At 48.4% G+C, this 16297-nt stretch overlaps 1 protein-coding gene across 3 annotated transcripts in view; it reads right to left on the reverse strand.

The window, feature by feature from the left end:
• Nucleotides 1–283: 283 nt before the first annotated feature.
• SPATS2 (spermatogenesis associated serine rich 2) overlaps nucleotides 284–16297 on the reverse strand; it is a 39222-nt gene continuing 23208 nt past the window's right edge. For 2 of the 3 annotated variants that reach the window (XM_030554781.1, XM_030554783.1), the window contains 8 exons: nucleotides 14821–15082; nucleotides 14299–14511; nucleotides 12944–13079; nucleotides 6242–6300; nucleotides 4817–4926; nucleotides 3508–3610; nucleotides 2432–2634; nucleotides 284–1483 (listed from right to left, as the gene is read on the reverse strand). In XM_030554781.1, coding sequence (XP_030410641.1) covers nucleotides 1142–1483; nucleotides 2432–2634; nucleotides 3508–3610; nucleotides 4817–4926; nucleotides 6242–6300; nucleotides 12944–13079; nucleotides 14299–14511; nucleotides 14821–15082 — 1428 coding nt within the window. In that variant the 3' untranslated portion in view covers nucleotides 284–1141. The remainder of the gene's footprint in view (nucleotides 1484–2431; nucleotides 2635–3507; nucleotides 3611–4816; nucleotides 4927–6241; nucleotides 6301–12943; nucleotides 13080–14298; nucleotides 14512–14820; nucleotides 15083–16297) is intronic. The other variant, XM_030554782.1, reaches the window with a different exon arrangement.

Consider the following 16297-nt stretch of genomic DNA (forward strand, 5'->3'; position numbering starts at 1 on the left):
GCAGACATGCCCCCGCTGTGGGATTATGCTGCAGTCACTGACTGAAAAGCTGGGGGAGGGGGGTGGTTTACTGTCCCTACAAACAGTCCACTACAGAATCACCCATGTGGAATTTCAGCCACATCAGTTTCTCCAACTCATTTTGCCTAAGCCTGAGAACACGTGGTCAGAGACCTGCTTTCGGTCCCCACCACTCACCCCAGAGGTGAAAGCTCCTTATCCCACCCTTTCCGAGCTCGGGAGTGACTGAGCAGTCCCCACTGCAGGAAAGCACAGACACCAGTTCAGCGTGTCCATCATCAGCATCGTCTTTATTTGTACAACTACCAAGAATGCTGTGAGCAATCTCTGACTGGTGTTACCCAGGGTTAGCACTGCTAATTGTTACGGTTAGCAATTTAGTTTAGGGACAACATGGGGTAGGGACAGGCAGGGGGGAATAAAATAGAGACCTCCCCCCCCAAACATTAAAAATAGGGAACATCTAAATGTGTACAGGAAATATGCCTGGGCCTTTACAACTGCTGCTTGGCTCCACTGAAGGGTCCCGATAACAAGGGTTTGGGACTCGGGTGAGCAGTTTCAGCCTAGGCTACGGCTGGAATTCAGATTAGCTCCAAGGAAAATGAGACAGATTCCGTATGGCTCCCTCCAATCTGACAACTACCTTAGTTAAAGCCCCAGCACTCACATTTCACAGCGACCCTCTTCATTGCCAGTGTGAACCATGTGCTGTTACCAGCGAGAGCTGGCTGGGGGTGGGGCTCCGCCCACGGGCTGCCTCACCAAGGACCAAACTGGGAGGGTATTTTTGGCTTGGATTCCGCCTGGGGTTCCGTGGATAACTCTGAAGGAAACGGAGCCATCGAGATCCTTGGAGTTCCCAGGGGAAGCCGCAGCTCTGGCAGCAGCAAAGTGCACTCCTGCTAAAGCATGAACCCGTCACATGGCAGTAGCGCGTATGGAGACGCATTAAGTAGCTTCCACAAAGAGAAGAAAACGAAGGAAACACACAAGGGAGGAGAGAAAAACGTGGAACAAGAGAAGTGTAAACGTTCCCTTGTTAATAGCTCTAGCTAAGAGTGTCCTACAGTCCAGTTATCAAGCTGAATCTCTGGAGGGAATGGAGATCTGGAGCCTTTCAGGAATTTGCCTCTTCAGGCTGGCTTGACCTTGGCTTACGCTGTGGGAGCCCCTTGGTGTCTGTGCTGGGTGCGCCTGGATGCATCTGTGCTGAGGGGACGGGCTGGCTCGCCAGGGAGGCGGCACCAGTTCCACTGGTTCCTGTGGAATGAGTCTGGCCAGGGTCAGTAGCAATCCCTGGAGGTCGGAACTGGGAATTCTGAGACCGGGAACTGGACTGATACCAAGGCCCATTTCTGTACCGGTTCGTACTGTTGTGTCTTCCTGGATTGGAGGGGCCATTATGGCGCTGGCCTTGGGGCCGGTCGCCCTGGCCTTGTCTCCTGTTACCCTGGAAGACCTGAAACAGAAAGAAAGGCTGGCAAGGGACTGGAGAGAGGAGACTAGCAGAGCCAGCAGCTGCAAAGAGTGAGCTACGTGCAGCAGAGATCTATGAACCACTCGTGCCAAGGCCCTGGTGTGATGGAGTAGGGGCTGTCTGTGTGGGGAATGGGAGAGCAGGGAAGGACTTTAGGGGATGGACGATACCGGAGCTTGTAACCTGAGCTAGGTAAGGGAGGGGAAAGGTCAACACCTTTGCCCGGGAAGGGGACAAAGGAAGGGAGTGGCAGGAGGGAAGCAGTTTGAGTTTGGACTTGGGGCTGTGTGGGCGGAATTCAGGGTATCCTAGCTAGGAGCCAAGCACCCTGAAAGCCCAGAAGGACTCGAGGGAGGGGTCCTGACTGTGCCTGCAAGCTCTGCTGTAACCTGTGTTCCTGTTGTCCAATAAACCTTGTGTTTTACTGGCTGGCTAAAAGTCACTGTGGGTCCCAGGAAGAGGGGTGCAGGGCCGGACTCCCCCACACTCCGTGACACCTGGATGATCCCCTCTCCAGCCACCGCCTTTCCAGCACCCTGGAAGCCCCTAGCTCAGTGGCACCTCATGGGACTGTCTCAGAAGATAGGCAGGTGTGGTGGTGGGTTAGACGTGCTCCTCCCCAGGAGATGTTGCAGCATGCAACTGTGGCTGACTTCGTACCCACAGCTGCCATTGCGGAAGTAGGGGGTGCTGCTCTCTGAGAAAAGCCAAGGTTCCTCCTGTCATGCTGTGATGCCCTGGACTTTTATCATGCCCTCTTGTCTTGTGAGCAGGGCACACTGCCACTGCCCAGTCTGCACCAGGCAAGCTGAATGCCCTCAGACCAGGCACTTGGCAGGAGGGACCCATTAAATACAGAGGAAACGGCCCTGAGCTGGGGTTGAGCTCCATGCCATATTTAAAGGCTTCTCTTGTGAAGTCGTCACTTACCTCTCGGTGAGGCTGGCATGGACGGCTGCCAGTGCTGGCTCCAGCTGCAGGTGTTTCTGCCGAGGACGGGGGCTTCCTGCTTGCGGTGGGAAGGCTGGGAGCAGAGGCACGCTCCAGGGTGGAGGGATCGCTCGGGCTCAAGGACACGGACGCGACGGAGCTGCACCGTGCTCTGATTGAGTAGCTGTTCTTTGGATGGGAAACTGCAATGGAACCACAATGAAGGATGGCGTAAAGGAATTGCATGCCCCTCCACACGCACACACGTCCCCTGAATCTCACCTAATGTGGGCGACAGCGCTATTCACTCCATGACACGAAGGGAAGAACGATGTTTCGGTGTAGTTACACTACCTCCTCACTTGCTGACCAGCCTACGATCTGTGCCAAAGCTCAGCTGGCGGGGGTCAGCACCCTGGCGTTACAACGCCCTGGGAAAGGGCCCTGACTGGCACTGGGCCTGGAAAGCACCGCACATTCCAGCGAAAGCCGACAGGATCATGTCCCGTTTTCATCACTAGACGTGTCCCTCCTTCCCCAAACTAAGCAAATTCCCGATGAAGGAGACCATTTCACTCCTGCATAACTTAAGGGCCTGAGAGAACTGACCAGCCTTCCCAGAGCTTTTGTGGGGTTTAAATAGGATCTGGACAGATTCTGGTAATACACCACACTGTCAATGCTATTGATGTATTCACATTTATACATATGGCTACACGGGGTCCCTGCTCTCGCACCATACATTAAACACAAACATTAAACGGCCAGCAGACTGCTACCCTCCTCATCCCCACCACCAATCCGGGCTTGCACCGAAGCTCACCGCCCACCGCACTGCGTGAAGATACAGGGGCTTTGCGGCATGCAGAAGGTCAACAGACTCCGGCTATTCTGAACAGAGGGGAAGCTTCTTCCAGAGCAGAGAGCCCCCCACCCAGACAGTGCTCTACCACTGGCCCCTTGTTTAAATCCAGGGGCTCCTCTGAACTCTCTCCTCTGCAACAGTACTTGTCCCTGTCCATCCCTGCCAGCTCTGCGCCAGGCACCTTCTCACCTGCCACCTCAGGCCAGCTCACCTTGCCCAAATGAGCTGATGCTCTTCTTTACTGCATCCAAGTCACAAGTGAATCGTGCCACTCTGCCCAGGTCTTCATCATATTTGCGTTCACTGACAAAGTGCTTAATGGGAAAGAAAATGCTTGCAAGTTAACACAATCTTTATGCTAATGCCTGGTGACAAACTGGCGCGTAAGATGGGAAGTTGAAATCAGAGCCTTCTGCCTTGCCTGGTAACAGTGCCTCAGGTCAGGCACGGCTCTGACAGCCTTGCCAAGAAAGGTTACAGTTAAAGCCACGAGTCACCCTGGAGTAGCATGGGCTCTGCTGCATCAGTTCCACCTACACATGTGCAACCAAACAAGTGGCTGCAGCCTCCCCCAGAAATTAACATTTCCAGGTAACTCAATCTCAGCAGCTCAGTCTGCTGCTCTCCACCCTACGGAAGTCAGGGTGGCTCGCGAATCAGCCTTGGATGCTATCGGCAGCAATAATCCAGCTGCGGGGGAAACAAAGCTGGTCTAGGACGGACTTGCTGGGAGAACACAGCGGACCGGTGATCTGACTTTTAGACTGGGTTTTAATTCAGCCTGTAGAGAACATTTTACTGACCTCTAGTGGTAGAAATAAGTGCATGTGTCTGAATACAACGGTACTCAGCGAGCGGTCAGGTGCCTGCTGATGCTGGTGGAAGGGACACCAACCCAAATCGTCAGCACACCCTGTGGTGCGAGCCCTGGCAGAAGCCTGCCAGGCAAACCCGCCATGCCAGAAGCCCTGTTCCGGGCCAATTCAAAATGGTTAAAAGCTGCACTAAGTGAAGTGGTGTTAAGGACCAAAAGGCCCTTTGTTTGCTGAAGTCGGTATCTTGCCAACCAAATGCTGTACGAAAAAATGCAGGACAAAGTGCGCTGAAGCTTACTACACCGTCCTGGACAATATGCACGTGCACCGCTAGGAGCGAATCTATTTTGGGAACTACTGCTATTTCGTGCTGAAAAGAAACGGAAGCTTTACAGACACAGGTGCTGCCCTGAATGTACTTCTGCAGAAGACGGGCAGAGTGATTTGATGTATACACAGGACTGGAGCTTAGAACTCCCAGCTATTCACCTGGCTCCATTTGAAATCTGTGTGTCCTTCAATGGTCACTTCACTTGGGTCAGTAAGAGAAAGCCGGCACATACCTGACTCACCGGGCATAACTAACATTTCATTACAGCATATGCAAAAGGCCGTTCATTCCAAACACAGGCCTGGGGATGCGTCAGAGGCAGAGCTCTCATGTCAGTGCCTGTTGTAATAGGACGGAGGAGGAAAAACGGTCACCTTTATGTCAGCTCTAAGCTCTACCAACTGCTCCTCTGACATGCGCACGGCAACATCAGTCATCTTCTTTAGCGCCCCAGCTTTCTTTTGTCGGCTGACCAGGATTTCCACTGAAATATAATGAAAGGGAGACCAAAGCTTATGTAGAATGAATGCTGAAGAAAGAGTCAATCTGCCAAGCATCTCACTGGGACATGGAAGGTTTAACCAAGCACCCAAATGGGCAGCTCAGACAGTGGGGTGCTGGGTTGAGAAATGGAGCATTCAAGCACCACCACAATACCATTTTGTAATCTACAAGTTAACTACACTGTCCAGATTTGACCTGTTTCTGACCACAAGAGCGTCTTGCTAGGGAAGCCATTGGAAGTGAGTTTAAGAACAGATCTGGGTTTTGTTTCTAGTAAATCCCAAGCACTTCTGAGGGTCATTAGCACAACATCTTCACTGGCACACACACGAAAACAGAATCTGTCTCTCTTCCAATTCCATTTCCTTCCTGATCATCCCAGACTGCCTGCACTGACGGGCAGCTGCCGAGCTGATTTGCAGTACAATACCAGAAACTGAGATGGAGGACATCCAAGAGGAATTTATGCCCTCAGCTTCAGCCTACACTTTCTGTGCTGCCAGGGATCCTGCTTCCTAGCACAAAACAGCCTTTGGAACTGGTGCACCACAGAGAAAGCAATGATTTGGAGAAATTGTTTAATACTCAACCACAAGCCAGATATTCTGCCTTTTGTTAGAATAGTTTACCTTATCTGGTAACAGAACGTTTTGGTTAAGTCTTGGTGGCACTGCAAGTTTCAGCCAGATTAAAAACAAACCTGGTACAGTAAGACCAAGTACAAAACACAGTGGTTATATAAAGAAAGGTATAAGTATTTAAAGGGACTTCACCTGGTTAAAAATATTTCCTTAGCTTTGTAACCCCCCTGGATTATTAAAATTGAAAGGCTCTTATATTTACTTGACTGTTCACCATTTATGTCACTCATTTCTCTCATTAGAACATAAAAATAGGCTAGTGAATTTCACTTTATTCTTGTAATGCTCTTACACACTGGTCAGATTGCAACCACTACAAAGGGATGTTTGTTTAAAAGAAACTTTCCATTGGAATTAGAATTTTTACAGCATTGAAGCCCAAACTTAGCAAAACAAATGTAGCTTGTGACCAGCTTTGATTTGTGCCCCTTTAACAGCTAAATGTCATTCTAACCCATAGAGAGAAACCTTTTAAAAGAGTGTGGGGGGGGGGTGAGGGGAGAAGGGGTTAGTTTACCTGGGAACAATGGAAGTTGGAAGATGTACTGCACATACTGCTCTCACTGGGGCAGTGTCTGTTTAACTTTGCTGTTAGAGTGGAACAGCACCAACTGTTAAGATGAGCCATTTTTAAAAAATAAAAACAGGGCTTACTTGCTTCTGCTTTCACTTTGTCCATTTCGGCCAGCAGCGCTACCTCTCGGTCCATGAGGCTAAGAAGAGAAGGTGACAGGAATTAAAAGGTCTGATCAAGAGCCTGAGTTCACAAACAAACAACCCAGAATTCAAAGCCAGTTACCAAAGGACTTTCTGGGGGGAAAGCAGACAGTAAAAGCTCCCCTCCCTTTATGTGGCCAGCTGCATACAGTACAGAAGCAGGAGGCTGTTCAGTTAGATGTTGGTCAGAATCAGCAGAGAACAGGCCAGCAGATGGCGGCAGAAAGCCAGTGTTCCCATGACCGCAACCTGTCCCGTCTAGCACGCACCTCAACGCTCTCAGTGACTGTTTGGGCTGGAAATCTGAGAGCTCTGTGTGAATGTTTTTAGCATTACAAAACCCAATTCCACTTTAAAAGCAGCAAAGATCCTGTGGCACCTTATAGACTAACAGACGTTTTGAAGCATGAGCTTTCGTGGATGAATACCCACTTCGTCGGATGCATCAAAAGCTCCTGCTCCAAAACGTCTGTTAGTCTATAAGGTGCCACAGGATTCTTTGCTGCTTTTACAGATTCAGACTAACACGGCTCCCCCTCTGATACTCAATTCCACTTTGGCTCACATAAATTACCGGGTTTGTTGCCAGCACAGCCTGGGCACCAGTGCAATCCCCATATGACATGGGAGGGGAGAATGGTAAAGCTGTGCTCTGGAGACCTGCATCAGCAAAACCCGCTTTTCACAGATGAGGAAACTAGGCCACAGAAGTTCAGTGACTTGCCCAGGTCACAGGCTGGGTCCGGGGAAGTACAGGAGCAGAACCCAGAACTCTTGATGGCCAAGACCCCGACCTTACCACCATTTGTCAGTAGGAGCTGAGCTCTAGGACACAGCAGGGACATACTTTAAGTCTCTCGTTGCCCCATCTCATGTTGTGTGGACAGTGTTGGTAACCAGCCTCGTTAGAGAGGGGATTTGTGTTCACGCTCTCACTGGGACGGGGGCAGACACAGACAAAGTTCACTGGGCTTGTTATGAAACACAACGCTAAAAAGCATACTTCCTCTGTTCTGGCTAGCCACATGGCAGGCTTGAGGGAAGACCTCTGAGAAGCTGCTGAGAGGGTACGAAGATGGCTTTTGTGCAGCAACAGAAAGATTACTTAAGAAATCCCAGCAAAGGCCCAATGCTAACAGCATTTCAAACCAACTCTCCAGCCTTTGCTATGGCAAAGCAGCAGGCACGGGGGGCGGGGAGGGAGGGATTTTCTCCTCTAATCACAAAGGCTGAATGCTGATGCAGAAGTTTATACCACAGAGGCACTTTAACAGCTGAACACACCTTACGAATGAATTGACAAGCTCAGGATCTCTCTCTCTCTCTCTCACACATACCCGTATGTGTGACATTCAAGATTTTAACAGCTAAGACACCACTCTGGCCTCCAGCTGTCACCACACACAGAAAGCAGCCCACAGATGTCAAAGAACATGGCATGACCCCCCAAAGCCCTCTATGACTGTAACAACTTTCCAGCAAAGGCAAAACCAAGAGGATCACAATGAAGCTCCCTCTCTCATTTGCCTGTAAGTTGTACTGTGACTTGGCTGCATATGTGTTGCTAGGAGACTAAAAATTCCCCAAGACCTTCAGCTGGCAGCCTGCACTGGCAGCTCTCGCTAGAACTTCAGGTGAGGACCAGGTTCAGACTGGGAAGTGATCTTCAGTTCGCTCCTTTGGTTGCTCAGCTCAACCACTGAAGAGCAGACAAGGAGGCACTTCCTGTAGCTGCTGCGCAAAGGACCAGGCCTTGTGGAGAAGGGCACTTGAGTAACCTGCGTTACTCAGACTTTGTGGAGGCAAAGGAGGAAAGGCCAATGCCCAGAGTCTGGATTCAGATACAGATGGGGAGGGGCTCAGGTCTCCATTCTGCTCCCTCCTCCAAAGAGGGGAGGGAGGCAAGTTCTATTAAGAATTCTGTTAGAGACACACCTTGGGCTTCTCTGTTTCCTTATCACTGTGTCTGTATTGCCTAATTGGACGAAATTCAACAGTGAAAAGTGAAGTACTTTGCACTTAGGAGGGAAAAAACCAAATGCACAAATACAAAATGGGGGGGAGTAACTGGCTGCACGTTAGTCCTGCACCAAGGGATCTAGGGTGATAGTGGATCACAACAAGGCTAACATTCTGAGCTGCGTTAACAGGAGCGCTGGATGTAAGACACTGGAGAGAACTGTCCCACACTACTTGTCCCTGGTGTTGACGACACACTGGAGAGAGTCCAGAGGAGAGCTCAATTGTGATAAAAGATTCCGAAAACCTGACCTAGGAGAAATGGTTAAAAAAACTAGGTATGTTTAGTCCTGAATAAAGGTAACCGAGGGGTGGGTGAGACCTGAGAAGTCCTCGGCTATGTTCAGGGCTGTTAAAAAGAGGACAGTGATCAGTTGTTCTCCATATCCACTGAAGGTAGGACAAGAGGTAATGGGCTTAACCTGTAACAAGGGAGATTTAGGTCAGATATTAGGAAAAACTTTCTAACTATAAGGAGAGTTAGGTACTGGAATTGGCTTCCAAGGGAGGCATGGAATCCCCATCCCTGGCTGTGTTTAAGAACAAGTTAGACACCTGTCAGGGATGGCCTAAGGTTACTTGGTCCTGCCTCAGTGCGGGAGAGATGTCCTAGATGACCTCTTCTGCCCTCCATTTCTAGGACTGTGAGCTACTCAGAGCAGACAGTGCGTCCATGCCCAGTACAAGAGGAACCTGTCCCTGGCTGGGGGGCTCTGGGCATTACCAGAATACAAACACAAAATTTACTAGTAATGAACGAGCACAAAATTAAAAAGATCCAGAAGCGACTTAACCTTGCCTGGTTGACAATTCCCAACCACATCAGAACCAGTTCAGACAGACTGTGTGGTACAGAGCATGAGGGGACAGGAAGGGCCTGTACCCCATGACTGCACTCTGCTAACGCTATCCCACACTGTGTGCCAGGAAGGATTCCCCGACAGAGCATACCAACGACTATTCAGCCATGGGTGCAGGGCCTGAAAAACCCTTGCCTATCTCCAGGGTTAGAAGTAGCCTTGCTGTGCATCGTGTGACCACCCCAGAACTAGCCGCATGCTGCACCCTACTTACACACACAATAGTGCTAAAGCAGCCGCCTGTTTCTATCAGACATTCCTGGCCTAGTACTCCAGGCCTCTGTATTGGTTGCTGGGCAAACCCAAAAGCAGGCCGGGCAGCCTGTGTGAACTCAGGTTTGCTTTGGTTTGTAATTTAGTTTACCCAGCAAAGCTCAGCTGGAGCCTTTTACGCAATTTTACAGCTGGGCTCACTAAGGGACAAAGGTCAAGTGGCTTTGCCTGAGGTTCATACACTGAACGAGCGACTCTCAGATCCAAACCCAATGGTCTGTTACTGAAAAATCCAGACTGCACGGCTTTTAGTTCAAGAAACAAGTGCCTTGTGCCAGACCCTTTCAGAAACAAGGATTCATTTTTTGACTGCTCTGCCTCAGGGGCAAATCTATGTGGGGGGAGGGGAGACCAGTTCAAAGCAGAGATCTGAAGTGCAGCTTCTGAGAAAGCAAGTTTAGGAGAGGAAAAACCCCAGCCAGCTGGTAGCTGCTGAAATTCAGGGGAAAATGAGGAAGGTGAAATAATGCTGACCACACCGTTGTGATCTCACCAAGTGTTAGAGGAGCTGACTTCAGCTGCACCCAAATTCTGGTAACAGCACCTGCAAGATGTTGCCCGTTAGTGAAGTAAAACAGATGTTTGCCTTTGCACATGCACACTAAGGGTTTTGGGCCAGGTTTATTTCAGGCTTAAATACAACAGTCTCTGAAAGACTGGAGGTTGCCTGGCAGCTCCTCCACAAGACAATGAAGGCAACCTACAGCATGTGACATGCATAAGCGGAGGTGGGACTCCCGGATCCAGCACCCAATGCACAGCATGTCCACATACCCCACAAAGCTCAATCCCTTGTGCGCAAAGCCATTCTCCCCATACCAGGGAGTGAAGCATTCTGGTCAATATACATGTTCCCCGGTCAATACTACCAGCCTGAATGCCAACCCAAAGACAGAAAGAGCAGAGGGGGGGATCTGAGAAGCAGAGGAGACTGCAGTCCTTCAGCACAGCACCAGGCAGTGCCCCCAACTGACTAGCCAACTGCAATGCCCACTTCACTGCTTTATAACGCCTCAGCAGAGCCCAGGTTGGAGAACGCTCTGCTGAACACTGGAAACGTCACAGGCTGAACAGAACGTCCGAGGGCTTAAGAATGCCTTTGGCTATTTCCACACGGAGACAGGCCTGACATTCTGGGGAGAGTGTCAGTCATCACGGACTGGAGCAAGTCCAACCCGTCAGCGCCTCATGTTTGGTGTAAGCGTCAGGTCTGTAACAAATGTGTAAGAGGACATGAACCAGCCAATCAAATGGCAGTCATCTGAGTACAGCTTTGATGGCTACAGCACCAGCAGCTGTTCTGCAGCCCACCTGCACGGCCTCTAAAGAGTCTGAACTTTGCCTTTCAGTCAATGCCGGGCCCCCAAAGAACAGACGGCTTTTGAATCTAGCACTGGGGCAAGTACTCTTCAGCCGAAAGCCAGCGGGAGAGATGGCTCAGTGGGCACCATTAGTGCCAAGATCTTGGTTTGTGCCAACAGGAGTTAAACATACTGATTGTTCTTTGAAGCATGGAGCATAAAGGCCGTTGAAACGATACTTGAAGGCACAAACCTACTTCCCAACTGAGTGGCAAGTGCGTCACTTTCGGGAAAGGGCAGGTCATCGTCTCTCTAAAGTTAAACTGACCTGGCTGCAGAGCCCTGGCTTATCAATCTTATATACACAACCTCCCAGCAGGGAGGCACTTCATTTGGCATTTACTGAAGGAGGTTCCCACTGGCTGCATTCCAGACATGTACTCAACATCTCTGCCTCACGGAACTGTTTCCTGGTTCGTGCTGGTTCTGTCTCTCAGCAATCAGAGCTTATCGGAGCAATGCTGCTAAACGGGACTTGAATCTATACCCTTTCTGGAAAAAAGACACGAGTGTTTCATGGACTATAATCCAAAGGGCATGGAATTACTGATACAGAACCAGACACAAAGCTTTCCATTCCAATGGGAGGTTTTTCAGAGATTGTCCCTACAGAGAGGCAGAGGATAAAGCTGCTGACAGAAAAAGGTCATAGTAATAATAATTAATATTAGTTCAACTCCTGCCACAGAAAATCTACGGAAACAGATCATAAATAATAAATAGTATTAATTCCCACCCATAAAAACATTCACTTCAGTTAAGATTGTAAATATCTCAGTTATTTGTAGGGAAAATCTCTTGAGAATATTGGAAAGACCAGAAATTCCAAGTTAAGGTTACACCGAGACATCCCAAACAATTAGAAAGCCTTGCAACAAAGGCAACGTCACCCAAACAGCCTTAACTCTGCCCACAGCTGGGAGCACATTAAGGATGCCTCACAGATCTGCTTCAAACACTACAGATGACACCAGTTTATGGAATCTACACATTTGCTGATACAGGCCCCATCCCTGAAATCATTTACACATGCTTAATTTTGCTCCTGGGAGTAGTTCCATTGAAATCAACAGACTGTCTCACAGTAGCAAAGTTAAGCATGTGCGTGTTTACCGGATTGAAGACATGGTGATCACACACCACTACAGCATTTGAACTGAGTTACATCACTACAGCAAAACCCTCACTCCTTATTTATGGCCAGCTGAGTCGCCAGACAGGTTTTAACACATCTGCAAGCCTGCCACAGAAATCTACTCTCATCCCTTATCACAAGAGTTCTATTTAGCTGCCTGTCAAGCAACGTGACTCACTCCAGTGAGTTTTTAACATTTCTTCACCAAAACTGACCCTATTTGGGACCATCACGTAGGGGAATTCCTCAAAAAATGATGACAGACTCAGCACAGACAGCTATGTAATAGGTACTACCAGTTTAAAAGGGCATCATCTTAAAATAAGTCCTTCAATAACATAGCTGTGACACATGCAAGGTGCAGCAGTTCCATAGTGTGGAAGGCGGGCCTGGGAGGGGGCAAAGTTAAGGTTGTGTGGGATGATCTCTCACGTGTGTTTCTTCTTTTCCACTGGGTTTCTTCCCTCCACACCCGTCACACTACCCTTAACACGGAATTACCACCAAGCCCCAACATTTATATTTTTGAAGAAAACTACAGCATTCTCTTACCGCGTTTCCCTGCAATAATTGGTAGGATTAAGATGATAAATACCTGTGAATTTCCTCAGATTATCAGTGTCTAGAAGAATGTGTGTGTTGGCCTGGATGTCGGGGCAGTGACGATAGCAGCACCCTGTCAGCAATTCCAGAGAGTCATGGCTGGGGTGGGAATAAGGCACACGTGGTACATTGCTCCAACATGGGCCGTATGAAGGCTGTAGCCTGGGAATGCAGGTGTGCTAAGGCACAGCAGGCCCTAGGCTGATACAGGTGTTGCTGATGCCAGCACCTAGAATTCCTGTTTATTCTTTAACAGTGTTGATGTGCAATGTTCGGGGCAAGGGGAAAAGACAAAGAAACGATCCATGAGGTAAAACATTAGGTCTCCTATTTACTCAGTTCGTTGATCCCAATTCCTAATTGCTGGATCTCTTCCTATTCTACTTACCAACTCTGCAGTTCAGCAAAGGCCTGCTTCATTTTCTTAATGGAGGCATCCATCTCCTCTTTAACCACAACCTGATACCGTGCCAATGAGACTGTGCAACGCTGGAGGTCCTTCACTGATTTTTCAATATTTGAACCTATCGATAGAAAATAATAAAAATAACAAAAGAGCCAAGCACATTAGATTATAAAATCTTCCAGATTGTGATAAATCATAAAGGCGTCTTTCAGTTCATTTCAAAACCACAGACTGCTTGGCTTTAAACTCCCCTCTGCCTTTTCCTGTTACAAAAACATTGGATTTAGTCTGGACAGCTGCGGAGTTTTCCACATGTGCAAGTTTTTCTGGGCTTACGAAATCTCCTCCTTACAGCTGAAAACACAGACGTGTCACTGGATTTTCATACACAGGAGAAATCTAATGCATCTCTTGTGTGTCGCTTCTTTGCTACAGATTGGGGGACTACTGAATGGAAGCCCACATCAAGGAACAACAAGCAGAAGCATTGAATCATATGGAAAAATTGTCCAGTTGTCAATAAAGTTTACAGGGGAAGGGAAATCTTTTAGAAACTAAATCAAATCCATGCAGAGAGCTATTTCCTCTGAAAGAAAAAGAGATGAAAGGCTTGGCTATTTGTTACAAAAGTTTGTCTCTACACTTCAGATCTCCAACAGAGCAGATCACCATGCCTATGTGCGTCTCTGCAGCTCCCTGACTGCCATCACCCCCGACAAGCTAAATTAGCAATGGCTCGTTACGGTCCTCATTACAGCAAGAAGGTGAACTACCAGCACTAGGGGCTGGATGTTCTCATCTCACTAAAGCAGAGGATAACGATGGTGTTTAAAATTGGGGTCTCAGAGGTCTTTCCTGCTGATAAGATAACAGAACAGAGGTGGAGAAAACAGAAGGGAGGAAAAATAACCAGAGGCCGTTGTTTCTTGTAACTGGGTCTCTGGGAAGCTTTGGCTCCTAGACAAACTCTCATGGAGGAGGAGAAAGAGCACACAAGCTCTAGTCCCTATGATGGGACACACAGAGAAACAGGCTAAGCACACGCAGCATGAGTGACTGCTTATCTACTACCCCTGTCGTAGAGATGGGTTTGGTGCTACAGGCATTACAGCTAAACTGCTGTCAAGACTCCAGGTGTGCACAGAGAGGAGAGTGCACTACCAGTTACCAGATAATAAAAAGGATGCTAGTATGCATTACAAAGAAAGTCCAGTGTGCCTCTCCATCCACCAGCAACCAGCTAAATTTGGACAGTACAACCAGAGAGGTGGTCACAGAACCCTGCTGGAGGTAACCAGCTTTATAACTCAAGCACATGTAAATCCTCAAGGCCTTACCTAACTTCTTGTTTGAAGAAGAAACCGGAACATCTTCCAGCATTGCTGGAGACAAGGAAGCAGACGTCTGATTGCTTGCCGTGGACCTAGACAGAGACTTGCTAGCATTCCTCTGCTCTGGCTGTGGCCTGACAGATGGAGGGCTCTGGGAAGAGTGCATTATTGGTGACTTTGGCTCAAAGTCCACTATTCCACTGTCTAGCTCAGACACTGCTGTAGAAAAGCAAGTGAGTTCAGGGAAACAAACAAACAAAACAGGGAGCACAGAAAGTATTCCAGGCTCAACAGCCCCCTTCCCACCAAAACTTAAATCAGCAGGGTGAGCAGCCCTTCTTTCTGTGACAACTGCCACAGAGTGGAAAGCAAACAGAGTATTTACACAGCCAAAGAGTTAATGCCATTTAAAAACACCTCCGTATTCAGAACTGGTACAGAGAAAGGCAGCAGTAACAGAAGGGAGAAAATAGCTGTTTGAAAAATTACTGAGCTGTTCAATTCCTACAATGCTTTAGAAAGTCTAACCTGTTCCATCGGGCACGTCAGGTGTGGCAGACTCACAATCCTCTAACTCTCTGGCATCTATTGAAAGTGTATCCAAGCCTTCACTCAGCGAGTCCACAGACTCCGTATCATTGGCCGAGCCATTGACATGGTAACCATTAATCCCGCCCTTCTCAGAGGAAGCTGCAGACTGTTCCCCTTCGGTGGATGCCAGTTTACCAGGATCTGAGAGGCCTGGGCTTGCTTCAACTGCAGGTTTGGGTTTCGTTTTCTTCTTTTTGTTCTAAGGATTAAATTCCCATCCCACAAAAAATAGGTTAAGCTTAATTCCTGAAGGGAAAATTCATTCTGTGCTTACTGACCGGGAATCGCTGAATTAAATGCTTTTTCAGACCCCGGATGTTTGTCCTATAAACGCAGGAGGGATTTATTCAACAAAAAAAGATGAGGTGTGAGTGCACTAGCCCCTGCAGCGGCTGGTGGGGGAGGCCGAGCCTCCGTTACCAGATGAACCCTACCTTTCATTTCAGTTACACAGCAGTGACATTCCACACTACCTCCCCGTGGTTAATCCTGCTGGGTGACAGTGATCCAGGAGATGATACCATAACCCCTGCCTCAGCTCACACCTATCCACCGTTAAGAAGTGACTCACTGTTCCATCCACCATCAGCCCTCACACACTCCCTCTCTTCCCCCACGTCTCCTATACTTTCTGCTCATCAGAGCTATAGTATTTTGTTTTGCTCCTTAGTGCCTGTTGGTTATTTAGCAAGAGTAATTTGGTATGATCATAGCTTAAATTCCTACACTGTAGTGTACTTCAATGCGATGGTATTAATCACTGAAAAAATAAGTGAACCCCCCCCCCAAGTTAACTGTTTGTGTAGGGCTCTGAACAGACTAGCAGGCAAAACTATCAATGAGCAAAACATGCGTTGCAAAGAAGGGCACCAAAGCAGAGGCTGCTCAGCCCCACGGGTTCATGATGGGACACACAGAATAGGCTGAACACATGCAAAGTGAATGACAACTTCTCCCACGAAGATGTGAGCCTCGCAGCATAAGGGTGGGATGGGAGGGAGGGAGTGTTTCCATCATCATGGCAAAGGGCAGGGGAGGACAATGTGTGGCCAAGGTAGTAAGCGTTCATGGTGATTCTGCAAGGCAGTGTCATCAATATTACACCACAGAACTGAGCTAAATGCATTATGGTGTTTTGGGGGGTTTCAAACCTTCTTTTGAAGTCATGAGATAAAGCATTTCACCTCAGCTGGGAGTTAGACTAGCTGGACTGGTGACCACCTCATGTGAGGCAGTTCTGCCCACAGCAATATATCTATCTGTACCTGTATTTTCCCTGTGGTTTCTTTCCTTGTTCTTCATGATTTAGCATGGAATTATAAAGGGTGCTGGGTCTCTAACATGCCCTGGAGCCATTAAAGAAGAAAATGCCAGGGTGATATAGATCCTAGCAAAGTAAGTTAAAGCACATTTT

Source organism: Gopherus evgoodei, chromosome 3 (assembly GCF_007399415.2).
Source record: "Gopherus evgoodei ecotype Sinaloan lineage chromosome 3, rGopEvg1_v1.p, whole genome shotgun sequence".
Lineage (NCBI taxonomy): Eukaryota > Metazoa > Chordata > Testudines > Testudinidae > Gopherus > Gopherus evgoodei.